Consider the following 27,073-nt stretch of genomic DNA (forward strand, 5'->3'; position numbering starts at 1 on the left):
GAGACTCCAGCGATATGCATCATTTATTTTACATTGTGGTTTCCATATTTTAACCAGTAATATGGTAGGGTCGAAAATACCCACTTTTTTTTGGCATAGATTTCAAACGATGTGAAAAAAACAATTCCAGCCATCCTTTGGGGACGTTTGATAGAAGCTCAGTCCACCTTCTCTTAGTACTGTGTGAAGTTGGCTGTGATGTGCTCATGGTTGAAGGGTATGTAGTCAGCGACTCCTGGAAACAGGCAGAGAACAACCGGAAGTGACCGCGGTGCCCGTGGCCACGCCCCCTCCCGCAGGGTCCACCCGTCACATTGGTTGCCAGTGGGCTGCTGAGTCGCTTCAGTCGTGTCCGACTCTTTGTGACCCCATGGACTGTATGTAGCCCACCAGGCTCCTCGGTCCATGGATTCTCCAGGCAAGAACACTGGAGTGGGTTGCCATTTCCTTCTCCAGGGGACCTTCCCCACCCAGGGACGGGCCGGAAACTGTCTCTCACGTCTCCTGCATTGGCAGGCGGGTTCTTTACCACTAGCGCCACCTGGGAAGCCCGTTAAATTGGTTAGGGTTAGGGGAAGCTGAGCGCCGAAGAACTGATGCTTTTGAACTGTGGTGTTGGAGAAGACTCTTGAGAGTCCCTTGGACTGCAGGGAGATCCAACCAGTCCATTCTGAAGGAGATCAGCCCTGGGATTTCTTTGGAGGCAATGATGCTAAAGCTGAAACTCCAGTACTTTGGCCACCTCATGCGAAGAGTTGACTCATTGGAAAAGACTCTGATGCTGGGAGGGATTGGGGGCAGGAGGAGAAGGGGACGACAGAGGATGAGATGGCTGGATGGCATCACTGACTCGATGGTCGTGAGTCTGGGTGAACTCCGGGAGATGGTGATGGACAGGGAGGCCTGGCGTGCTGCGATTCATGGGGTCACAAAGAGTCGGACACGACTGAGTGACTGAACTGAACTGAACTGAGGGGAACAAGATCGAGTTGACTAGTATGAAGGAAGCATGGAGTTGAGACTTTGAGGTCTTTTTCTCAGGCTCTCAGCTGCCATGTGGAGCAAATCTTTGGCCAAGCCCTTAGACTGTGCCAGCCTCCTTCCCTCCTATACACAATTGGACTACTAGTATTTATGCTGAAGAATTATTTCCAGGATTAGAAATAATGACTGCCAAGTGCCTAATACAATATCTAACACATAATAAATGTGCAGGAAAGTTGTTACTATTAAAATGGCGTACATAAGCCAAATTTAGAGCATTCAAGTTGGGAACTCATACATTTTGGAGGACTTAAGGAAGGGCAGTTGGTTGAGAATTTTGTCTTTCTGGGCAGGGAACACACAGATTATGACGTAATTGATGATTAAGTTTGAAGTAACCAGGCGTCAGAAAGCTTGACAATTCCAGGCCCAAATCGTTTTGGATCTCAGAGGACATTTTTCCTCCCAAGAGAAGAAAAGTAACTAGCAGACAGGAGAACAAGCCTGACTTAAGTTTTGAGGGCAATTAATGAGATGAAAATTGTAAGAGAAATAACGACAATAGTGATATGCATTTTTGAACAAATGCCATTGAACTTACTCATTTCTAATCCTCACAATAACCTAAAGGGTAGTTCTATTTCCAATTGACAGCCACAGTGTGGACACTGTGGCTCAGAGAAGAGTCATTATCCGCCTAGAGTAGCTAGAAAATAAGAAAAGGGGCTTTAGGAATTGCCTGGTGGCCCCATGGTTAGGACTCAGTGCTCTGCCAGGGCCCAGGTTTGATCCCTGGTCAGGAAACTAAAATCCCACAAGCTGGGCTACGTGGCTAAAAGAGAGAGAGAGAAGGGGTTTCAAACCAAGGCTTACGTGACTCTAAAATCTTTCTTATATGCATGGCTGCAATTCCACAAATTCTGAAGGGCCAGATTTTGTTAAATTCATGACAGGTGCTAGGAAAGACATCTCTCTCGTTGTTATCTTGGACAATGAAGCATCTTGACAAAGCTTCAGTCTGACTCTGCTATGACTCTACTCACGAAGGGATGGTCACGTCTCTGTGAACATCGGGTTAACTTAACATCATCCTTAGACAAAGTAGATGAATGTTCTTTGGGGCAGATAACATATTAGCATTTGTGCAAACACTTTGGAGATAGTTAAGGTTTTTCCTGAGTCTGAGTTTCATTCTTCGCAATTTCTCCAAGCAAGCATCCTTCATTTTGGCGATTTTAAAAAACACCACTATGAAAGAAGGTGAAAAATGGACCCTGAGGGAAGCTATGGACTTGATTCCTGCTCCATCACATACTACGTATGTGCCTGGGGGAAGTCTCTCTTTCTTTCTGAGATAGTTTTTTCTGCTTAAAAGGAGAGTCACTAATACCTACAGAGTTGATGTGAACAGGAAATAAAATAATGTCAGGACATTGATAGCTGTTATTTTTATCCCCCTCATCGATCTGCTCTGGCTGTGAGTTTGCTGTTCTTTCGTTTCACGCGTACGTGTCTTTTAACCCCAAAGTGGCCATCTTCTTAGATCACACACTTGTTTTTTTTGTTCTTTTTTGTTTAACTCTTTCTCACATCTGCTTTTTCTTTCTTTAGCTCTTATTACTTTAGGTCAATCCACTTTCCTTCACTGAATATTTTTTTCCACTAGCTCAGAGTGGTGTTAGAATTCTTGATTTGTTTTTGTTTTTTCTGAGCCACATAGCATATGGGATCTTAGTTCACTGATAAGGGGTCAAACTCTCGCCCCCTGTAGTGCAAGTGTGGAGTCTTAACTGCTGGACCACCAGAGACGTCCCAGGATTCTTGATTTTTAAAAAAACTATTTTAAATAACTACTCATTTGTTACCTATCTGTCTGTCTAACATCACTGTATACCCATGATATACGTGCATATGTACATACAAAGCTGTTACATATACAACTGTTGTATACACACGTACTCTCACAATCATTTATTGACTAAATAAATGAATGAATTAAATATGGGAATGAAAGAATTTAGACTTCACACAGTGGAAAAAGTGCCTACATTCCTTTTCTTCACTCACCTTCTATTAAAGGTGTTTTGCCACTCAGGAATTGCCAATATGTCTTGTCATTAACATTTCCAGCGATATTGTTAATTGAAGAGACCTCAAGTCCCCAGGATGTCATTCTGGTTTCAAACCTGTGAGAATAATATCATGCGTGATTAATGCCTCGCTCCAAGTCAGGCAATAAGAAAGGATGAAGGGCCAGAGACCTTCTAGATGCTTCAGAGATCAGAAAAAGATGGCTAAAAGATAAAGTGCAAATGGCTAATGAACGAATCTTCTACTTCACTTGGAATTAAATAAAAATATGAATGGGTTTTAAAAAACTTATCAATAAGCAGATTAAACAATGCTGATGTCCAACAATGGGCCAAAACATCAGGTGCGTGAGGGATAAATATCCAAGGTTGACCCTGGCAGTTACAAAATTCGTATTTTTCAATACTTTTCAGTGACATGGAAAAATGCTTATGCAACAATATTAAGTGAAAATGTGGGGTGCACATTGGATGAGAAATATTTATCTATCTCATGTATATATGGATCACAACTACTTGTAATACATGTGGAGAAAATACCTGTAAAATTATAAAAAATATCAACAGTGATTATGTTCTGGATAGACTATGGATGCTTTGTCTTCTTCTTTATGCTTTCCCCCGCTCAAAATTTCTCCTATGTATATTTACTACATTATAGTTAGAAAAATAAAATTCAGGCAAAATTAAAGCTAAGATTGGAGAGGAAGTAAAGTATATTCAGAAGATCGTTGGCAAGTTAAGTATTCTAGAAATGCAATCTTTATCCTGACCTGTTCTACAGAAGTTGGAGAAGTTCTGGAGCTGGTCTGCGGGCCGCAGATACGTGTACTTATCCTAACCTTGGTTCCCCATCCTGAACCCTCCTCCCTCCTCCCTCCCCATACCATCCCTCTGGGTCGTCCCAGCGCACCAGCCCCAAGCATCCAGTATCGTGCATCGAACCTGGACTGCTGACTCGTTTCATACATGATATTATACGTATTTCAATGCCATTCTCCCAAATCATCCCACCCTCTCCCTCTCCCACAGAGTCCAAAAGACTGTTCTATACATCAGTGTCTCTTTTGCTGTCTCGTATACAGGGTTATTGTTACCATCTTTCTAAATTCCATATATATGCGTTAGTATACAGTATTGATGTTTTCCTTTCTGTCTTACTTCACTCTGTATAATAGGCTCCAGTTTCATCCACCTCATTAGAACTGATTCAAATGTATTCTTTTTAATGGCTGAGTAATACTCCATTGTGTATATGTACCATAGCTTTCTTATCCATTCATCTGCTGATGGACATCTAGGTTGCTTCCATGTCCTGGCTATTATAAACAGTGCTGCGATGAACATTGGGGTACACGTGTCTCTTTCCCTTCTGGTTTCCTCAGTGTGTATGCCCAGCAGTGGGATTGCTGGATCATAAGGCAGTTCTATTTCCAGTTTTTTAAGGAATCTCCACACTGTTCTCCATAGTGGCTGTACTAGTTTGCATTCCCACCAACAGTGTAAGAGGGTTCCCTTTTCTCCACACCCTCTCCAGCATTTATTCCTGCCCTCTTTTTCTAGGACTTCTTTTATACCTCCAAAGCTTCCTGATGATTCCGTTTCAAACTCAGACAACTGAACTTGTCTAAAGGGATTGTTTTTCTCTGAAGGATATTCTTTGTTCCTGACAGTCCCATCAACAGTTCTGAAGCTTCTTTCTCTTGCCCCTCCACGTCCAGTCCCTCACAAGCCCTGCGGCATCTTCCTTGGCCTGAGTGCGTTTCTCCTAGATAAAGTCCTCCTCACTTTGTATAACAGCTCCGTTTCTGTGGTCACGCCCTAGCTTTCCTCCTAGTCATTCATTCTCCATCCCAATTTACATTTTGCAACACTTTTCTTTCTCAAAAACTTGCAATGCTTCACCACAAGCTTAAGTCCCCTTTCCTCAGCCTGGGACTTCAGGCTGTCTGTGTATCACTCAGTCTATCCCTTCAGACACCGTTCACTTAGTTCAGTCCTGTATTCTGTCCCTAGTCAAGCTGGTTTATTCATTGACCCTAAATTCCTTGCTCAGTTCTCTCTCAAATGCTTTGTCCTCCTCTAAGAGTTAGAGGAATTTATACCCAACACTTGTTAACTCTGGGCTGATAAAATCCCCTCTTCTTGGAATACCATCCTTTCATATCTTGCTGTATGAGGCCTCTTCTTTGAGGCAATCCAAAAGCCACGAGACTTCCTTGACCCTTCTAATCCACTCTGTGCTCTCTCTCCTTTGAATTCCTGTTTTGAAAACTCCATCATCATCTATTTAATTTTTATGAGGGCCTTGCCTCCTTACCAGATCGCAGGCACCTCGAGGGGCTATTCGATAAAGATGGGTTACTTTATAAGAAGGGAAAAAAGCAAGAACACGAAGGAAGGAGAGAGAGAGAATGGGAATTCAGACTGAACTTGGAAGGAGCGGCGAACGTCACTGGAGCACTCACTTGAACTTGGGGTTTCGGCGCTGTGCTTCCTCTAGGACAACAAGCAGCACGGATCCTTTCTTCACACTAACACTGATGGTCACGTTGAAGAGCAGCTCCACGCCCCTCAGCTGGTTACTTATGGTGTAGACGACAGTGATGTTGGAGGCTGAGGTGGGAACAGGGCTGGGAAAGTTGGGCTGAGTTGGTTGTACCTCTTGATCTGCAAAGACCACAGGGGTCAAACTCATTGAAGATTATGGAGTTCACAGTCTAGGTGCAAAATCTCTCTTATCGGCAGAGCATCCCAGAAAGGCTTTCAAAAAATAACAATGATTCTGTGCCCTTTGTGGAATGTTCTGAGAAACTGGTGTGATCTATGAAGCTGTTTCCCATCCGAGAGAAATGGCCACAGCTGAAGAACCAACAGCTCCCTTAATAAAGAACATTTCTTTTGTTAAAAGGATTTTTAAGCTAAAGGGAGGATTGTGAGCCCTAAGTCACATATTGTACCTGGCACTCCATGTTCACTTGGGGCTTTTTGTTAACCCGAAGAATCTGGAAGCAAAGGTAATATGTTTCAGACCATTTAACAGAATACCTGGGTAACCAGTGTGGAGTCCTAGGAAGGACTCTCTGGCCACCTTGTTCAAGTTGGGAAATCTTCAGTAAGCAGCCTAAGGAGTTAGGTGAGTGTGGCTGTGTTTGGTACGATTGGGACTGGATTGCTTAACTGTGGTCTCTGTAGATTCTGTAATTAGGCTGACAAGGAGCTTGCTAATCACTGTTGTACCAGGAAGTCCATGCAATGTAAGAAGAACCATATTTTATGTTAGTATGTGATTAGAAAGAAATATATAATATCTCTGGGTCAGGTTTTCACCCCATCCCTGTGGTGCGCTGTGAGCATATTTTTATATCTCTAAGCCTTGACTGTAAAGTCAACTTTGTTCTTCTCCTGAGCTTCCCAGGCAAACTCAATGATTGATCAGACTTTCTTTGCTTTTGCACCGTGTGGCGCTTCTATTTCTACTCAATACTTCTTTCTTTTTAAAGATTTTTTTTTTAATGTGGACCATTGTTTAAAGGTTTTGCTGAATTTGTTACAATTTTGCTTTCATTTTATGTTTTTTTGGCTGCTAGGTGTGAAGGACAGGGAAGCCTGGCATGCTACAGCCCATAGGGTTGCAAAGAATTGGACACGACTGAGTGACTGAACACATATGGGGTCTTAGTCCCTTAATCAGAGATTGACCCTTCACGCCCTTCATTGGAAGATGGAATCATAACCACTGGAGTGCCAGGAAGTCCCTACTTAATATTTATTTCACTCTCCCAAGTACTGTAGTTTTGTCTACATTTTATCTCCTGGCTTTGTAAAGAGCAGATATGATAAGATGTTGCATCGTGTTTGGTGCACTTGTCAAATGGATGAAGGAAGTCATGTTAATTTGTTAGGACCATGGACCTTCTCTCCACCAGCCATCCCACAAAATGCCTTACTGTAGCAGGTGCTCAATAAACCTGTGCTGAATGAAGTGGACATGGGCCTGAATTCCAAGGCAGGACGGCATGGCTGCATGCTGACACACAGCTCTGGGGGACTGGACGTCAGCTGTGGCTCTGCCCGCCTGGAAGTCACAGGTGTAACAAGCCCTTATGCCATTCACAATTGGTCCACATAGGTCCACCTGTCATTCCTGGCATAAGACACCACTTTATAGGGAGAGACAGATGTTCAGAGTCCTTACCAGGGCTGCAAGACACTTGGGGCACATCTAGGTAGGTCTTGCCTTTCAGTGAAGGGAGGATTTGGGCAATGGACATGGAGTTTTGGAATTTCCCCTCCTTGATCTCGTCCAGTACAGTATCCATGGTCTGCTGGCAATCCCACTGCTTGTTAGGTCTCTCAGGTGTCACGGAGAGAGCCTGGGGCCAGGGGGAAGAGACACACACACACACACACAGGTTAGGCGTAGCTGAGAGTTGGCCCTTTTAAGTCCTGTAAGGGTTAGACTCGATCACTAATCTTTGTGATCAACCAGAGGTTCCAGACAACGTCTGTCTCATTCACAGCTACGTCCCCACTGCTTAGTGCAGTGTCTGTCACATAGCAGTCGCTCAATAAACATCTGAGCTACACTAAGACTGAGGCTTCCCAGGTGGCTCAAAGGTAAAAAAATCTGCCTGCCTATGCAGGAGAGGTAGGAGACACAGGTTCAGTTCCTGGGTCGGGAAGATCCCCTGGAGGAGGACATGGCAACCCACTCCAGTATGGAGAATCCCATGGACAGAAGAGCCTGGTGGGCTGTCGTCCATGGGGTCGCACTGAGCTGGACACGACTTCCAGGGAGTCCTTATCCAGGGAGTGCTATCAGGGCGGCTGTACTTGCTCACAGTTCTTAGATGTAGAAGTGCGAGGAGAGCTGGCAAAGCAAGCCTCTGGGGAGCTGTTGTCTAGGACAACCTGGCTGTCTCACCGTGGGAGACCTCATCCGCTCTCTGCTCTGCACATCCTTCGGGGGACTGGCCCCTCATTTGATCACACAAGACTGCCAGCCAGAGGTTCCGTGGCCCGGGCCACAGCGGAGGATGCAGGGGTGGGGTTAATCGCCGCATGCGTCCTCTTGGTGACGGTGATTGGTGGACGCATGCGCCAATCAGAGTCCTTCCCCGACATACAGACACCCGGAGGGAGAAGCCTCTTCTCTTCCCCTTCCGGGTTAGTAATCACTAAGGCGCTAGTGAAAGAGGAGACCGAGAAAGCTGGCCTAAAACTCAGCATTCAGAAAACTAAGATCACGGCATCCAGTCCCATCACTTCATGGCAAATAGATGGAGAGACAGTGGAAACAGTGACAGACTTTACTTTTTTGGTCTCCAAAATCACTGCAGATGGTGACGGCAGCTATGAAATTAAAAGACGCTTACTCCTTGGAAGGAAAGTTATGACCAACCTAGACAGCATATCAAAACACAGAGACATTACCAACCTTTGCCAACAAAGGTCTGTCTAGTCAAAGATATGGTTTTTCCAGTTGTCAGGTATGGATGTGAGAGTTGGACCAGAAAGAAAGCTGAGGGCTGAAGAATTGATGCTTTTGAACTGTGGTGTTGGAGAAGACTCTTGAGAGTCCCCTGGACTTCAAGGAGATCCAAACAGTCCATCCTAAAGGAGATCAGTCCTGAATATTCACTGGAAGGACTGATGCTGAAGCTGAAACTCCAATACTTTGGCCACCTGATAAGAAGCAACTCATTGGAAAAGACCCTGATGCTGGGAAAGATTGAAGGCAGGAGGAGAAGGGGACAACAGAAGATGAGATGGTTAGATGGCATCACCAACTTGATGGACATGAGTTTGAGTAAGCTCTGGGAGTTGGTGATGGACAGGGAGGCCTGGCGTGCTGCAGTCCATGGGGTCACAAAGAGTCGGACACGACTGAGTGAGCACCTGAACTGAACTGAACTGAAAGCTCTGGTGACCATCTTTCTCAGACATTTTGAAGAAGCAGGAGAGAAGCAGAAAAATCAAGACTGAGAGATGATGATAGAGTGATCCCTGATATCTTATTTGAGACCTTTATTCTGATTAATTCTGAAATCACCTGGATCCTCTAGTTTATGTGAAATAGTAAATCTCAGTTTTGTCTTGTCTTTTTTTCCTTAAGCAAAAACTGTTGGAGTTTCTGTTATTTGCATAATGATCCTTGATGAATACACTGTGCAAGTCACACTACTGAGTTTTCTATCTTATGGGTAAAATAGAAACCATAGCTCCTGCCCTACCTTTGGAGTGGTCATTGGAGGTTCAGTTGGGATGCTATGCAAAAGCATTTTTTTTAATAAAAAAAATTTTTTTTTTACCAAGTCTCCTGGGATCTTTGGAGAAGGCAATGGCACCCCACTCCAGTACTCTTGCTTGGAAAATCCCACGGATGCAGGAGCCTGGTAGGCTGCAGTCCATGGGGTCGCTAAGAGTCCGACAGGACCGAGCGACTTCACTTTCACTTTTCACTTTCATGCATTGGAGGAGGAAATGGCAGCCCACTCCAGTACTATTGCCTGGAGAATCCCAGGGATGGGGGAGCCTGGTTGGCTTCCATCTATGGCATCACACAGAGTCGGACACGACTGAAGTGACTTAGCAGCAGCAGCAACCTGGGATCTTAGTTCCCCAACCAGGGATGGGATCGGTGCCCCTGCAGTGGAAGTGCAGAGTTTTAACCACAGGCCTGTCAAGGAAGTCCCTGCAATAGCATTTTGTAATGTATGATTTGGAAGCTGTCCTTCCATCTCCCTCTCTTTAGGGTTGTACTGACCTCAGCCACCAGAGCGTGTTAATGTGCTGGGGTTGCTGACAGCTGATTCACCTGAGCTTCGAATGAAAAATGGGAGATGGGAGAGGGGAGCCAGATATGGATGTGAGCTGGAGAGAACAGTGTGAGCAAACAGGCAGTTCTGACAGGCACTGTTGACCTCCGCAACCACGACAGTGGCTCTTCCCAGAGTCCACTTTACTGGGCTCTTTGGTTAAAGGCCATCAGTTAGGTTTTCCCAGCAACCACATCTTGTCCACTAGCCATGTTCCCCTCCCAGACCCCGCTAAGCAATCTGTATCCCTTTGGGATAAAACATCGCAAACACCAACTCTTTAGAAAGGAGTGATGCATTAAGCAAAAAGAGAAGGGGGTGGCAGAGGATGAGATGGTGAGATAACATCACTGACTCAGTGGACACGAATTTGAACAATCTCAGGAAGATAGTGGAGGACAGAGGAGCCTGCTGCATTGCATGGTGCTGCAGTCCGTGGGGTTGCAGAGTCCGACATGACTCAGTGACCCAACAGCAACATGGATCCGTTAATTGTTAGAAGTCAGTAATAGCTTGGCAGGAGAAGTTTACCTCTCCAAGTTAAGTTCTTGCCAGAGGAACCTTGAAAGCATTGGCATGTTGATGGAAGAAAGATCAGGGATTCAGAAACAGAGGGAAGGCCCCATGAGTGCCCCTGGGAAGCAATGTGAGTGGCCTAGGTCACTTGAAGGGCAATGATAGCAAGCAGAGGTGAGTGAAGGCTGCAGAGGAAGCTTAATTCACCTTATTCCCTTGGGAGAGACCACAATTATTAAAATCCACCTTTATCTGTGATTCTTTTATATGTTTGCTATGATAGGGAAAATGAAATTCCAAGAGAGTCATTTTCGCATATTTGCCCAAGATTGTGGTCAGTCTGGGATTCAAGCTCAAGTTGTTAGAGCTTAGAAACCTTGATGCTGAAGCTCCAATACTTTGGCGACCTGAAGCGCAGAACTGACTCATTGGAAAAGACCCTGATGCTGGGAAAGACTGAAGCCAGGAGGAGAAGGGGGCAACAGAGGATGAGATGGTTGGATGGCATCACCGACTCAACAGACATGAGTTTGAGCAAGCTCCGGGAGTTGGTGAAGGACAGGGAGGCCTGGCGTGCTGCAGTCCATGGTGTTGGACACGACTGAGAGACTGAACAGCAACAGAAACACTTGGCTTTCGACACCAGAATATTTTAGATTAGGACAAGTTTATATAGTAGATACCTGGTGATTTCAGACTTCAGATTGCCTGGGTAAGAAACTCTGGCATGATTGGATTAGGGAGAGGCGAGAAATCCACCTGGCCTTTGATATTTGGATATGAATGAGGCCCTGCCTTTTTCCAAGGAAAACTTTAATTCTTAGGTACAGCTTATCACAGTGTACCTTGCAGAACCGACAAACCAAATAAGCAAAAGCAAACACCTCTCTCTCTGGCACTAAGGACAGCAAGGTTATTTTCAGTGAGTCATGAACAAAACAGCATGGATTTCTTCCAGACTTCCTTTGTTCCACTACAAAGCTTTCTAGACCAGAGCCCTGGGAATACTCTTGTGTGATTCAGCCAGTAAAACAGTGTTCTGTTTTTATAGTAAAACAAAGTTCTCTGGCAAAATTCCACTGATCGCAACATGATGTAGAAACTGATTTTATTTTCATTTTATTCCATGTCACACTGGGGATTTTTATCCACTCTTATGTGTAACATGAAAGAACTTCTAGTCTATTTATGCCCTTTGCTGATTCTTTTAATCTTATTTTAAAAAATATTTTAAAAATTGAGATGTAACTGACATGGAACATTATATCGTTTCAGGTGTACTGTTAATTTTATGTCTGTGTATACTGTCAAATGATTGCAATCTAGTCTAGCCACCCACTGCCACACATAGTTTCACAGTTTTTATACTGTGATGAAAAGTTAAGATTCCCTCTCTTAGTAACTTTTCAATATATAATATAGTATTGTTAACCGTAGTCACCATGCGGTACGCTGCGTTGCTAATTTAGCACACAGAACACTGTTAACCGTGGTCACCATGCGGTACGCTGCGCTGCTAACTTAGCACACAGAACACTGTTAACCGTGGTCACCACGCGGTACGCTGCGCTGCTAACTTAGCACACAGAACACTGTTAACCGTGGTCACCACGCGGTACGCTGCGCTGCTAACTTAGCACACAGAACACTGTTAACCGTGGTCACCACGCGGTACGCTGCGCTGCTAACTTAGCACACAGAACACTGTTAACCGTGGTCACCACGCGGTACGCTGCGCTGCTAACTTAGCACACAGAACACTGTTAACCGTGGTCACCACGCGGTACGCTGCGCTGCTAACTTAGCACACAGAACACTGTTAACCGTGGTCACCACGCGGTACGCTGCGCTGCTAACTTAGCACACAGAACACTGTTAACCGTGGTCACCACGCGGTACGCTGCGCTGCTAACTTAGCACACAGAACACTGTTAACCGTGGTCACCACGCGGTACGCTGCGCTGCTAACTTAGCACACAGAACACTGTTAACCGTGGTCACCATGCGGTACGCTGCGCTGCTAACTTAGCACCAAACCACTCTGTACATCCTCCTGCACTAATCCAGAACTAAATCAGATTTAGGGCTGGCATCGTAACACCACGATTCTGTTTCTTTATTTTTTACTGATGTATAGTTGATTTATGGGCTTTCCAGATGGCCCAGCTGTTAAGGAATCTACCTGCAATGTGGGAGACCTGGGTTAGATCCCTGGGTTGGAAAGATCCCCTGGGGAAGGGAAAGGCTACCCACTCCCGTATTATGGCCTGGAGAATTCCATGGACTGGATAGTATTATTTTAGTTTCAGGCATATAGGATAGTGCTCCAGTGTTTTTGCAGATTGTCCTCCACGATAGGTTATTACCAGATAATGGCTATAAAGCCCTGTGGACACAGCACACCCTGTTGCTTATCTGTTTTATGCCTAGTAGTTTGTATCTGCTGACCCCATGCCCCTAATTTGTCCTCCCACTTCTCTCTCCCTTTTGGTAACCACAAGTTTGCTTTCTGTATCTACGAGAATGTTTCTGTTTTGCATATACATTCATTGTATTATTTTTTAGATTCTACATGTAAGTGATATCGTATAGCGTTTGTTTTTTTCTGCCTGTTTAATTTCACTAAGCATAGTATTATGATTCTCTGGTTCTTGGCCGTTCCGTGTTGGCAAGGTCATGATGTAGTTTTCTATTACTCCTATAGGGCTCAGACGGTAAGGAATCTGCCTGCAATGCGGGAGAACCAGGTTTGATCCCTGGGTTGGGACGATCCCCTGGAGAAGGGAATGGCTAGCCACTTCGGTTTTTTGCCTGGAGAATCCCATGGACAGAGGAGCCTGGCAGGGGGCTCCATGGGATCCATGGGGTCACAAAGAGTCAGCCACAACTGAAGCAACTTCACTTCACTTTATAGGGCATTTTGAGATGATTTGGCTGCAGATGACCCTTTAATTTCGATTCTAGTTGGTTCTCTCTCTCCCTGCTATTTTATTGGTGTGTTTTCTATAGGAGGCTGCTGCCCTAATCAACGGAGGGAGGTGTGTGTATGTCTGTGTGTGTGGTTGTATTTGGAGCTATATCAAGCAGCATCTTACAGCATCCGAGCCTGAGACTCTACCCAGGGGAACACTGCACAGACTGTAGACTGGATGACCAGATGCATCTGGCATTGCCATGTAGTAGGGATCTTTGTGAGGCTGAATTGACATCGAGGGAGTAAAACAGCTTGACAAAGATTAGATGTCTAGGCAGCTTTGACTTATTTTCATTAATCCTTTTGAATATGATCCCACATTTTTTTTGGATCACGATCCAAGGCTGATAAAAGAACATTTGATTGGCAAGATGGAATCAGAAAAGTCAATGTTATTTGAGGACTTACTCGAATAATCTTATTTTAAAAAATATACCAAACTCCTGTGCGAAGTCACTTCAGTTTTGTCCGAGACACTTGTCGACCCCCATGGACCGGAGCCTGCCAGGCTCCTCTGTCCATGGGATTCTCCAGGCAAGAATACTGGGGTGGGCTGCTATGCCCTCCTCCAGGGGATCTTCCCAAGCCAGGGATCGAACCTGGGTCTCCTATGTCTCCTGCATTAGCAGGTGGGTTCTTTACCACTAGGGCCACCTGGGAATTTTTATGAACAAACTGATCATTATTAATAGTAAATGAATACATTTCTTGGATTTATTATTTTTCCCCAAGGAAGCAAAGAGAGTTCATGTATATTTGTTTTTCTACTTTACCTGTGAAGTAGAGGGGAGTTAAGGCTTACCTGCATTTTGGGGGGGAACAGGCTGTGCGGCATGCGGGGTCTATCTTCCTGACCAGGGACTGAGCCCGCCTGTCCTGCAGGACGCATTTACCTGCATCGCGAGGCCAGTGCTGTAGACGTCTCCGATGAGGCCATTGTCTCGGATCCTCGTGCTGATATCCTCCACAATCTTCTTTAGCAACTGAACGAACAGGGCGCGGTACCCTTCCTCCGAACCTACGGGGATCCTGTTGTACATACAGGTCAGAGCCAAGGTCGCCACTGCTCCTGCGTCTGTGAATCACAGCAGAGGGTAAGACCACCCCCTCCACAGTATGAACAACCAGCATTTTACTGTTGCATTGCTGCGTTCAGTGGGGGCTTTCCTAGTGGCTCAGTTGGTAAAGAATCTGCCTGCAGTGCAGGAGACCCGGGCTTGAGTCCCTGGTCAGGGAGATCCCCTGGAGAAGGAAATGGCAACCCACTCTGGCAATCTTGGAATTCCATAGACAGAGGAGAGGGACAGGCTGCAGTCCATGGAATCGCAGAGTCGGACACGATGGTGGGGCTAACTTCAGTTTTTCACTTTACTGCGTTCAGTAACCTCCCTGACCCTTCAGGACAGCCTGTGAGACAGGACCTCTGATTGTGTCCATTTCAGGGATGAGGGAATGGAGACTCAGAGAATTGCCCAGGGAGGCATCGCTAGTAAGGAGCAAGGACCTGAGAGTGGCTCCGCAGGACGCCAAGGCTCACGCCTCGAATGAAAGCTGACTGGCAGTGGTTTCAACCCCACTTCGCATGTCCCAGCATTTATCTGTCAAAAAGTCAGTGCTTCGTGAAGTCCCAGCCGTCGTCACTTCTCAGCGAAGCCTCCTCTGTCATCCCACCCAACAGTCGCAGTCTCTTTTCTGAACTCCTCCAGCATCCGTTGTTTGTACCTGCTTTGCCCTCTCTGCCCTCTCTCCTGTTACCCTGCCGGGGAGCTCTTGGATGAGGGGGTGGGTGGGGCCTGCCTCCTCCAGGGTACCTGGTTCAGGGATCCTTGGTGGGGAGCTCTCGGATGAGGGGGCGGGTGGGGCCTGCCTCCTCCAGAGTACCTGGTACAGGGGTCCTCGGCGGGGAGCTCTCGGATGAGGGGGAAGAGGAGCCTGCCTCCTCCAGGGTACCTGGTTCAGGGATCCTTGGTGGGGAGCTCTCGGATGAGGGGGCGGGTGGGGCCTGCCTCCTCCAGGGTACCTGGTACAGGGATCCTTGGTGGGGAGCTCTCGGATGAGGGGGCGGGTGGGGCCTGCCTCCTCCAGAGTACCTGGTACAGGGATCCTCGGCGGGGAGCTCTCGGATGAGGGGGCGGGTGGGGCCTGCCTCCTCCAGAGTACCTGGTACAGGGGTCCTCGGCGGGGAGCTCTCGGATGAGGGGGCGGGTGGGGCCTGCCTCCTCCAGGGTACCTGGTACAGGGGTCCTTGGCGGGGAGCTCTAGGATGAGGGGGCAGAGGAGGCCTGCCTCCTCCGGGGTACCCCGTACAGGGGTCCTCAGCCCTTTCCTTCTTATTATGTGTGAACTAAATGGGCAAACTCTGGCATAGTGAGACCAGAACAAACCAGAGACTCACCAGATGGCATTTTTTTTTTCTCACTAATCTTTTCCTCTCCACCCTAATCTCCACCCCAAAGTTGCATCATCTCGCTGAGGATGACAGTGTTGGCCAAGAAGTTCCAATTTCCTGAACTGGCAGAGACGCCCTAGCCATGAGAAGGTCCCTGATGAGAAGCAGAGGCCAGTCTGTGTTTGACCCACAGGGAAGATACCTGAGCAAATATTGACCTGAGTGTTGGTCTAGTAGGGACTAAAATGAGAGAGGTCGCTGAAGTTGCATATTTAAGGGGTGAAAATGTGAGCTGATGCTGTTGCTTAGACAGTGGCAGAGGAGAAAAGGTGACCACAAATGAGGGACCTCACAGAGGGCATCATGCCGAGAAGGGGTCATTATGTGTGATGGGGTGGAGGAGAGAGTGTCCATTCACAGATAGCCTCGCAGGATGCAGGAAGAAGAAGGTTCCGGTGCCTCCTTGAAAGAGAGCATCATGGCTTTAAGGCTCAGAGAGGAGCTGTTTAATATCAAGAGAATGTTTGGACGTTGTGAGGAGAAGCACTGAGAAGAATAGAGTGTGGACGCATCAGTTTAGTTCAGTTCAGTCGCTCAGTCGTGTCCAGCTCTCTGCGACTCCATAAACCTCAGCACGCCAGGACTCCCTGTCCAGCAACTCCTGGAGTTCAGTAGGGATTAAAGAGGAGGCTCAGTGTGGGGCTGAGTCTAGACGTTGGTTTAATAATTTAACTGCTGTTTGGGAACAACTCGTGACTTGGATGACATGCTTATTGGTTCCAGTGGAGATTCTGGAACTGCCAGGCACGTCAGGTTTGTCCTGGTTTTCTGTTTTCCTTTTCTCTTTCATGCGTACCTTACGTTTCATTTATCCCTTGCACATCCACCAAATGTCTGCCCAGCATCTCTCCCTGCTGACATCTTCCTGGCCCTCCCCTCCTCCGTGGAAAGCACCCCCTGCCACGGTCCCCCCAGCTCTACCCGTCAGTGACCTTGGTGTTCCAGGCTCAGGGCAGCGTTTGAAACCAGTGACTTACCCACGTCAAAGGGAGAGGAGCTGGCCAGCAGGGTCTTGGCGAAGCGGGCTGCTATGGGTAAGGTCGTCTCTGGGTTGTTCTGGCACAGCGCCAGGATGGCCAGACTGGGCCCATAGAAGGTGGAAGCGTAGGAACCGAGGCCTTGAGAGGGACAGGAGCCTGCGTAAGACTAATGTTCACCGTAAGAAAGACAGTTGTGAAAAAGGAAAAGCCAGACCTTGGAAATGGACATGGCTAGAAATCCTGTCCAAAAAGAAAGATACTGTATTGGCAAGAGACAACTTCCTGCCTCTCAGAACAAGAATGGCATCTGGCAGGGGAACGGAATCAAAGGGAGGCTGCTGTCTCCAGGGGAAGGCGTGCAGTCGTGTCCTCCCGGGAGGGCGGTCTTTTCCAGTTTGTTGGACCAGAAGTGGAGATCTCATGTGGGATTATCAGAGTGACCCGAGTGGAGGAACACCGGCTCTCTTCCCTTCACATCCACCCTCCCCTCCTTCTCTTTACAGATTTAGAATTCTCAGGAAGGGCCATTTGCCTCACTTCCCCACTCCCTTCTGATGAGGTCTTACTGGAAGGTGTCCAGTTCTCCATTTGGGTCCGCAGAGTTGACACTTTGTCCCCAGGGTCTCGGCAGGAGGAGGTGAGGGCCATGATGGTGAGGGCGAGCTGACCAGCAGTCAGGTCTGTGGAGGAGAGAACAGTACTGTTAAACAAAGGCATTCTCAGAGCGGAGAGCTCCAGCGGTCAGGCTGAGCTCTCTGCTTCTTTCCAGATCATTTTGATTTTTTTAAAATAATGTGATCAGATAGTTTTTTGACCTTTCTTAAGGAAAGAAGTGTGGGAAGACACTGCAGAAATGTTTAACCTGGTGACCTCTATGTGGTTTGACCACCTCTTTCGGATTTCCTGGTATCTGTTTAGAAAAGCAGCAAGAATACCCCTGCAAGTTCGTATGGAAACACGTCTAGTTACAAGACACTTTTAACTCTACTCAAGTTTCTCTAACTTGGACCTCAGGCAACTCCTGTGAGGCAGGCAGAACAGAGATTTTATTGCTTTTGTTACTATTGCTGTTCCTGTTTAACGTATCTATTCTTTCTGGTCATGCCATATGGAATGTGGGGTCTTCAGTTCTTCCCCAACCGGGGATTGAACTTGCATCATCTTGCATTGGAAGTGTGGAGTCTTAACCACTGGACCGTCAAGGAAATCCTGCTATTAGTGTTATTGTTACTCGAGTGACCTGCATTTTGTGAATGACAGAGGTGAGGTTGGTGGGAATCTGTGAGCCCATCAGGGTCACAGAGTTAGTAGGTGGCGGAGTCAGACCTGGAAGCCTGCTCATTTACATTTAATCTAGAGCTGTTTCTGCTTTACTGCCCTCCTATGTGAATGCACCGACCCGAGGTTCCGTCCTTCCAGGGATGCAGGGAAAGGTGTTTGGTGACTCAGGCACCATCACAGGTCGCGCTGGGGTGGAGGGACTTGGGGAGGGGGTCTGGGAGTGGAGACTCAGGGAGCCCGCTAAGGGGTTCTGGTTTCTCACCGGCTGTGTCACTGGCCATGAGATCGAAAGTCAGGAGCTTCTGGGCCTCCACGTTGTAGGCTCCTGCCAGGTTCATGGCGATCAGGACACTGGGATTTGGGAAGGTGGAGTTGATCACCGAGTTCTCCATGATCACTTGGATGCCATCGACCCAGGGCTGCTCTGCTGAGGGAACAGCTGTGAAGGGCAAAGCCATTTACTAAACCCTTCATCCTCACTCTCTCTTCTCAGAAATGTTTGCATCTCTTAGCTTTGGTATCCTTGGGGATGCCCCCGTTAGGGGTGATTATTAAAGAGAAATGGAGAAAACGCTCAGGTTTCCTTTTGAGGCCAGTTAGTCACTGCACGCATGCTCAGTCATGCAGTCGTGTCTGACTCTTGTGACCCCATGGCCTGTAGCCCGCCAGGCTCCTCTGTCCATGGGATTCTCTAGGCAAGAAGACTGGGGTGGGCAGCCATGTCCTCCTCTAGGGGATCTTCCCGACCCAGGGATCGAACCTGGGTTTCTTGCATTGCAGGCGGATTCTTTACCATCTGAGCCCCCGGGGAACCCCAGTTAGTCCCTACATCTTTCCAAAGAACTCTGATCTTTAAGAAAGTGGTTTTTTTACTTAGCAACATCAAACAATGCGGCTCACAGACATTTCATGCTAGTTCTAGCATGTTCCCAGAGATCACTGATTGCCCTGCATCCATCTTTTTCTCACTTTTGCATGAGATGTAAGAAGGATCTGGGCTACGACCTATCCTTAGCAGGTACCCAACCTTCTCCCCACCAGGGGCACATGGTCAGCACAGTCACTGAGGGTCTCCCCCCGAATCATCAACCATCATTCCCGCAACAGTATTTCAATCTCTCTTAATGTTAAGTGCAGAGACTTGCCTCTCCAAGAACTCGCGCCATTAAGTCAGGAGCGATGAACCGTACAGACTCGCGCCCTGTAAGGGGCCCCGTCACGGCTGCCACTCTCAGGCCCTCTCTTGTCATTAGACGCCAGCGTCTGAGCTTTCTGCTTGGCCCCAGGGTAACCGCTTCCTTGACCTCCTTGGAAAAAGTGCCCTACTCACAGCATGAGCTTCGGGTCTGGGTGCTGGTCCTCGTCGCAGCCCAGAGAAGGGTCAGGAGCTGGAGGGCAGCCCGGGCCATGCCTCTGTCTCCTGGTGTGTCCCGTCCCCTGTTCCCGAGTCCCGACGTGTGCAGGCTTCGTGTTTCCCTGCTTCCCCTTATATATGCGGCTCTTTGTAAAGCAGTCTGCCTGCTCCCCATCCCAGCCACTCCTAAGCGCTTATCCTGATTTCCATTTGCTCACGCAAGCTTGCCTACTCCCAAGCCTCCAAGGCATCTGAAGGTCATGTCTCAGCAGCACGGTCAGAGGAGACACTCGGGACTTCGTATGCGATGAAGGCCAAGTGTCCTTTACTAAAGTCCCGGGAGGCTGGCTAGTGTGCGAGTCTTAAGGGGACTTTCTCCTAAGCCTTTTCTTCCCCAGAAACCTCTTGGCTATTTTTCAGCAACCACGTCATTGAGGTTGGGGTGGTTCCTAAGGCCCCGCCTCACAGTTCACGGGGTTCTCATGGCCAGAACACTGGAGTGGTTAGACAGTCCCTCCTCCAGTGGACCAGATTTGTCAGAACTCTCCTCTATCACCCGTCCATCTTGGGTGGCCCTGCACAGCGTGGCTTCATTGAGTTACGCAAACCCCTTCTTCACAAGGGGGCAGTAATCCACGGAGGGGAAACCTGGGCAAACTCCGGGAGGTGGTGAGGGACAGGAGGCCTGGTGCGCTGCAGTCCATGGGGTTGCAGAGTCGGACATGACTTGGTGATGAACAGCAACACCCCACTTACAGTCGGAGGCGCTTGTTTTACAAGAAGTGCTCTGAGGCTCTCAGGTAGCATCGGCCAGGTGCGGGCTGGCTTTATGCAGTGAACTAAGCCGTCACGACTTGGGTTCCAGCCCATGGGCAAACAACAGACTGCAGTTCCCCAGAATTTTTTATTTTTTAATTTCTCTTTCCTACCGAGGGAAGAAAGCAGTTTCAAACACCCAAGGATTTCAGATATTGTCTTTTAAAGTAAGTAATTGGAAAATGTGGGATCAGTGAACTATATTAAGCAATATGTATATATTAACTTTTTTAGGATTGTGGCTGTATAATAAAGCAAAGTGAGCCCCCCTATCATGGAGAACTGAAAATGATGATATTATGAAGGAGGTAGCTACCTTTTTTCTTTTCTAACGACCTATTTTTAAGTAGCTTCTTTTAGGAGGCCATTCTCCAGTGACTCCCAACTTAAAATAAGATTCAAAGGCCTTAAACAACCTCCGGCCCTGTGAGATCTGCCCCCTGGCTTCCTTCCGGACCTCACCTCCATCCACTGTCCCCCTTGCCCTGGCAGCTTCTGCAGCACTTCCTGTTCCTCGAACCTGTCGGTCCCCGTAGCTCCCGCTGTCCCCTCTGCCCGGGACATCTTTACTCCAAATACTGGCACGATGGCTCCTCACTTCTTTCGTTACTCTGCTCAGAGGTCAGGTTGTTTTGGTTTTAATTTTATTTATTCTTTTACTTTTGACGGTGCTGGATCTTCGTTGCCGTGCGGGCTTTTCTCTTGTTGCGTCAGGTGGGGTGCTCGCTGCTGTGGCGTGTGGACCCCTCACTGGCGGCTCCTCGTGGACGGCGGGCTCTGGGGCGCGGGCTCAGTACTTGTGGGCTTAGTTGCTCTGTGACGTGTGCGATCTTCCCGGATCAGGAATTGAACCGTGTCCCCTGCGTCGGCAGGCGAATTCTATACCACTGAGCCACCAGGGAAGCCCGAAGGCCAGCTTTTGTTTGTTTTCCTGTTTCCGTTTCATTTTTCATCTTTCAGTGTTAAACTTTCAATTGGAGCATAGTTGCGTTACAAGGCGCTCGTTCCTGCCGTACTGCAAAGCGAATCAGCCACGTGTGCGCGCACATCCCACCCTGGGTCTCCTTCCACAGGCCACCACGGAGCTCTGAGTGGAGTTCCCTGTCAAAGGTCAGCTCTCAGAGACGCCGGCCCAGACCCCTGCGTGAGAGACGGCCCCTGCCCGCTGCCCCGGCCGCGCAGCTCCCAGCCTCCCTCCCACTGTGCGCCTCGTTCCCGTCTGCCCCTTCCCCACGGCAGCGTCGGCCCCGTAGTGCCAGGGGCTTCCTCCGTTCTGTCCGCTGCTGTGTCGCAGGTACGTGAGATGCTACCTAGCTCCTAGTCGGAATCAAAGGGATCCTTTACAATTCTTTAATTTTGTCTTTTTGTTGAAATGTAGTTGATTTACAATATCGTGTTAGTTCCTGGCGCACAGCAGAGCCATCCAGTTAGACATATGTGTGTTCTTTTTCGTATTCTTTTCCATTCTGATTTGTTACGGGATGTTGAGTACAGCTCCCTGGGCTGTACAATAGGGCCTTTATCTGTTCTATCTGTAGCAGTGTGTATCTGCTAATCCCAGACTCCTAAGTTATCCCTCCCCTACCCCTTATCCCCCTTTGGTAATAGTACATTTGTTCCCTAAGTCAGTGAATCTGTTAATGTTTTGTAAATAAGTTTATTTCTTTCACATTTTAGATTCACACGTAAGTGATCTCATGAGCTCTTTGTCGTTGTGACTTCGTGGGATCATCTCTAGGTCTCTCCATGTTGCTACCAACTTATCAAATGAACACTTTCTGAATGAGTGAATCAATGAACAAATATATAGCCTGGGTGATAAAGCATTTTCTTTCTTTCTTGGAGAATGTCGGTGGTGGTGTGCGGGCGAGAACACAGGACACGTATTAGGGTGTGATACACGTCTAACATCTTCTTATGTTTCCACCTCCTGGCATTCACGCCCTTATATAATCAGTCCTCTTGAGATGGTTGGATGGTTTCACCGACTCAATGGACATGAGTTTGGGTAAACTCCGGGAGTCGGTGATGGACAGGGAGGTCTGGTGTGCTGCAGTCCATGGGGTCGCAAAGAGTCAGATACGACTGAGCGACTGAACAGAACTGAACTTCTCTAGTATATGAGTTGACCTTGCTTCTGATAATTATAATACAGCAGAAGTGATGGGATGAGGTTGCAGAAGACCAGCTCCATCTGGCTTGCAGTCCCTGGCTCTTCTTGCTTCTAGCTCTGATGAACCAGCTGCTGTGTTGTGAGCTTCCTTGTGGAAGAGCCTGTGTGGGGAAGAGCTGAGAGCATCTCCAGCCCACAGCCAGGAGCTGAGAGCATCTCCAGCCCACAGCCAGGCAGGGCGACAGGCACAAGAAAGAGCTTGAAAGCAGATCCTACCTAGCCAGTATATTTTTTAATTTTATTTTTTTAGTTTATTTTTTAAGTTGATATGTTATATTTTCATTTTTATTCAGTTCATTTTTTTCCCCTGCCTCGCAGCATGCTAAATCCCAGTTCCCTAATCAGGGGCCAAAACCGTGGCCCCTGCAGTGGAAGCTCGGAGACCCAGCCACTGGGCCTCGAGGGAAGTCCTCCAGCTGACGTCTTGATGCAGGGTCATGAAAGCCGGAGGACCCAGGCAATCTGTCCCTCTACTCCTCACCCAGACAAACTGTGAGATAACGTGTTGTTGTTTTAAGCCATTAAGTTTTAGGGTGACTTGTCATACAGTGATATATAACTAATGCACAGCATTTGGCGGGTGATGAAGCAGTTTTGGGCTGCGTGGTGGAGAGCCTTGTCCACCGTGAAGGAGTAGAGTCATCCTCACACCTTTAAGATGTGTCCGTCCTAATCCTGGAATCTGTGAATGCATTAGGTCAGGTGGTAAAGGTGAGACAGCCTGGGCCCTGGGACCCTTTGCTGCAATGTCTGAGCCTGGACAAAGTCTCCTCAAGCCACAAAATACAAAGAAACTATAAAGGACTGAAAATAGCTGTGTGCACGCACAACTGGGACAAATTCTGGACGAAAGATACATAAAGATCAAAAAAGCTCAGCTTGCGCTTCTAAAGAGCTGGGAGCAAAAGCAGGGCGCTGTGTAGGCCCCTCTGTGCCCCTCCACAAGGAGGTGGGCTGAACACCTGCGCTACCCCTCCTGCCTGACCCGTGGGCACACACCACCACTTCACCCCCACGTAAGGAACCAGCTCGCCTCTGCTGGGGGCGCCAGCTGGCAGGGGACTCTGTTCTTTGTTCCCGCTGCCCCCTGCTGTTGTAGGAGTCCCAGTAAAGCCTTGTCTGAATTTCTTGGTCTGGCCTCTGATCAACTTCTTTTGATTAAAGAGACCAAGAACCCTGGTTAGTAATTATTTATATTTTCTTTGTATTTTTCGCTTGAGCTTCCTTATTTTTATTGTGGACTGTCTTGATGGGCGCAGTGTCATCACAGGGGTCCTTGTAAGCGGAAGAGGGAGGCAGGAGACTTAGAGTTGGAGGAGAAGTGATGAAGGACGCAGAGGTCAGCATGATACGATTGCTGACTTTGAAGATGGTGGGGCTGAGAGCCTAGGAACGCAGGATTCCTGTGGGAGCTGGAACATGCAGGGAAAGTGATTCCCCCCCTAGAAGCTCTAGAAGAACGCAGCCCTTTTTTGACACTTAGATTTCAGCTCAGAGAGTCCCAGTTCATACTTCTGACCTCCAGAATTGTGAGAATAATACTGTCTTAAGCCAGTACTCTTGCCTGGAAAATCCCATGGATGGAGGAGCCTGGTAGGCTGCAGTCCATGGGGTCGCAAAGAGTCGGACACGACTGGGCGACTTTACTTTCACTTTTCACTTTCATGCATTGGAGAAGGAGATGGCAGCCCACTCCAGTGTTCTTGCCTGGAGAATCCCAGGGACAGGGGAGCCTGGTGGGCTGCTGTCTATGGGGTCGCACAGAGTCGGGCACGACTGAAGCGACTCAGCAGCAGCAGCAGAAGCAAGCCAGTACAGTTGTAGTTTGTTACAGCAGCAGTAAGAATCTCATACAGGATTGGGAGCCAGCAAGATGCTGACCTCGGGTTCCAGAGCCTGCCATAACCATCCTGAGATAACCCATGCACCCTTGATGCATCTTCTCTTTGAACATCCACTTTCTTGTACATTACCTCTTACAGCCATGGTTGCTTCATGTTGACACAACTGTTTCCATTTGCAAATAACTTCCAGAACAGGAACCACAGAGTCTACAGTTTCTTCAGCAGCATGTTTTGACAGTCTTTGGCTAACTCTTGACTGGACTTCTTTCTTTCTTTGTTTTTTCCTGTGCCTCATTTTTTGGTATCAAAGTACCCAGAGTCTCTCTGGATATCTGAAAGGTTTATTTGTGTTAATTACTTCTTTGCAGGCATAAATTTCTGCCTTCAGACTCAATCTAGGTTCTGATATAATCCCAAACTATAAGAGCTTCTCAGAATGCAAGTGTGGCCAGAACTAAGTTTCACTTACCAATATTAGTGAAATGCTAAAGGAATGTTATTCCATTGACCTTCTTGTCTGTTTCTGAGATTGAGGCCATTTCTATTAGACAGCAGTGTTACTGCCTTCTACTTAGAGACCACTGACTGGAAGAAACTCATCTGTATCTGCCAGAAATCGAGGCTCGCTGTGCTGCAGGGAAGTGCTGGAAAGCACAGTGCATGAAGTGAGGTTTGATACTTTACCCACTCAGAATCAAAAGAGAATCGCAAAGAAAGTGACTTTCGTGCTGTGATGGCATAGTGTTTGATTCCATGTTGATATACTGAGGAGATTAATTTCTTATACCACTTTTGGGAAAAATCAGTCTAAAGAAATTGGGTAACAGGAAAACTTGGCCGTGGAGTACAAAACGAAGCAGGGCAAAGGCTAACAGAGTTTTGCCAAGAGAATACACTGGTCATAGCAAACACCCTCTTCCAACAACCCAAGGGAAGACTCTACACATGGACATCACCAGATGGTCAGTACTGAAATCAGATTGATTATATTCTTTGCAGCCAAAGATGGAGAAGCTCTATACAGTCAGTAAAAACAAGACTGGGAGCTGACTGTGGCTCAGATCATGAATTCCGTATTGCTAAATTCAAACTTACATTGAAGAAAGTAGGAAAAACCACTAGACCATTCAGGTATAACCTCAGTCAAATCCCTTATGATTATACAGTGGAAGTGAGAAATAGATTCGAGGGTTTAGATCTGATAGACAGAGTGCCTGAAGAACTATGGACAGAGGTTTGTGACATTGTACAGGAGGCAGTGATCAAGACCATCCCCAAGAAAAAGAAATGCAAAAAGGCAAAATGGTTGTCTGATGAGGCCTTACAAATAGTTGAGGAAGGAAGAGAAGTGAAAGGCAAAGGAGGAAAGGAAAGATATACCATTTGAATACTGAGTTCCAAAGAATAGCAAGGAGAGAGAAGAAAGCTTTCCTCAGTGATCAATGCAAAGAAATAGAGGAAAACAATAGAATGGGAAAGACTAGAGATCTCTTCAAGAAAATTAGAGATACCAAGGGAACATATCATGCAAAGATGGGCTCAATAAAGGATGGAAATGGTAGGGACCTAATAGAAGCAGATGATCTTAAGAAGAGGTGGCAAGAATACATAGAAGAACTATATAAAAAAGATCTTCATGACTCACATAACCATGATGGTGTGATCACTCACCTAGAGCCAGACATCCTGGAATTCGAAGTTAAGTGGGCCTTAGGAAGCATAACTGCAAACAAAGCTAGTGGAGGTGATGGAATTCCAGTTGAGCTATTCCAAATCCTAAAAGATGATGCTGTGAAAGTACTGCACTCAATATGCTAGCAAATTTGGAAAACTCAGTAGTGGCCACAGGACTGGAAAAGGTCAGTTTTCATTCCAGTCCCAAAGAAAGGCAATGTCAAATAATGTTCAAACTACCTCACAATTGCACTCATCTCACAAGCTAGCAAAGTAATGCTCAAAATTTTCCAAACCAGGCTTCAACAGTACGTGAACCATGTAGTTCCAGATGTTCAAGCTGGTTTTAGAAAAGGCAGAGGAACCAGAGATCAAATTGCCAACATCTGTTGGATCATAGAAAAAGCAAGAGAGTTCCAGAAAAACATCTACTTCTGCTTTATTGACTACGCCAAAGCATTTGACTGTGTGGATTACAACAAACTGGAAAATTATTCAAGAGATGGGAATACCAGACTACCTGACCTGCCTCTTGAGAAAATTTGTATGCAGGTCAGGAAGCAACAGTTGGAACTGGACATGGAACAACAGACTGGTTCCAAATAGGAAAAGGAGTACGTCAAGGCTATATATTGTCACCCTGCTTATTTAACTCATATGCAGAGTACATCATGAGAAACTCTGGGCTGGAAGAAGCACAAGCTGGAATCAAGATTGCCGGGAGAAACATCAATAACCTCAGATATGCAGATGACACCACCCTTATGGCAGAAAGTGAAGAGGAACTAAAAAGCCTCTTGATGAAAGTGAAAGAGGAGAGTGAAAAAGTTGGCTTAAAGTTCAACATTCAGAAAACGAAGATCATGGCATCGGGTCCCATCACTTTATGGCAAATAGATGGGGAAACAGTGGAAACAGTGTCAGGCTTTATTTTTCTGGGCTCCAAAATCACTGCAGATGGTGACTGCAGCCATGAAATTAAAAGATGCTTGCTCCTTGGAAGAAAAGCTATGACCAACCTAGATAGCATATTGAAAAACAGAGACATTACTTTGCCAACAAAGGTCCATCTAGTCAAAGCTATGTTTTTTTCCAGTAGTCATGTATGGATGCAATA

The 27,073-nt window shown here is 47.1% G+C and overlaps 1 protein-coding gene and 1 long non-coding RNA gene across 2 annotated transcripts in view; one reads left to right on the top strand and one right to left on the bottom strand.

Moving 5' to 3' along the window:
- On the bottom strand, positions 1-19,821 carry GIF (gastric intrinsic factor (vitamin B synthesis)). Its single transcript, XM_010843714.1, has 9 exons — positions 19,426-19,821; positions 18,358-18,534; positions 17,381-17,494; positions 16,812-16,952; positions 14,279-14,460; positions 7,273-7,450; positions 5,543-5,744; positions 3,052-3,170; positions 1-235 (listed from the first exon to the last, which is right to left on the bottom strand). The coding sequence occupies exons 1-9, from the start codon at positions 19,622-19,624 to the stop codon at positions 174-176; spliced, it is 1,374 nt and encodes a 457-aa protein (XP_010842016.1). The 5' UTR covers positions 19,625-19,821; the 3' UTR covers positions 1-173.
- The window catches only part of LOC104991295, a 24,073-nt gene continuing 13,732 nt past the window's right edge, over positions 16,733-27,073 (top strand). Inside the window, exon 1 of the long non-coding RNA XR_825595.1 lies at positions 16,733-16,868. This is a non-coding gene — a long non-coding RNA (uncharacterized LOC104991295). The remainder of the gene's footprint in view (positions 16,869-27,073) is intronic.

This window comes from Bison bison, unplaced genomic scaffold (genome assembly GCF_000754665.1).
Source record: "Bison bison bison isolate TAMUID 2011002044 unplaced genomic scaffold, Bison_UMD1.0 scf7180017864185, whole genome shotgun sequence".
NCBI lineage: Eukaryota > Metazoa > Chordata > Mammalia > Artiodactyla > Bovidae > Bison > Bison bison.

Coding starts and splice junctions, on each gene's coding strand:
- GIF (XM_010843714.1), bottom strand. CDS start 19,624: ATGGGGAGCAGGCAGACTGCTTTACAAAGAGCCGCATATATAAGGGGA. Junction 17,495..18,357: donor CATGGCCAGTGACACAGCCG/GTGAGAAACCAG, acceptor TCTCCTCCACAG/ACCTGACTGCTGGTCAGCTC. Junction 16,953..17,380: donor GGAGAACTGGACACCTTCCA/GTAAGACCTCAT, acceptor GTCCCTCTCAAG/GCCTCGGTTCCTACGCTTCC.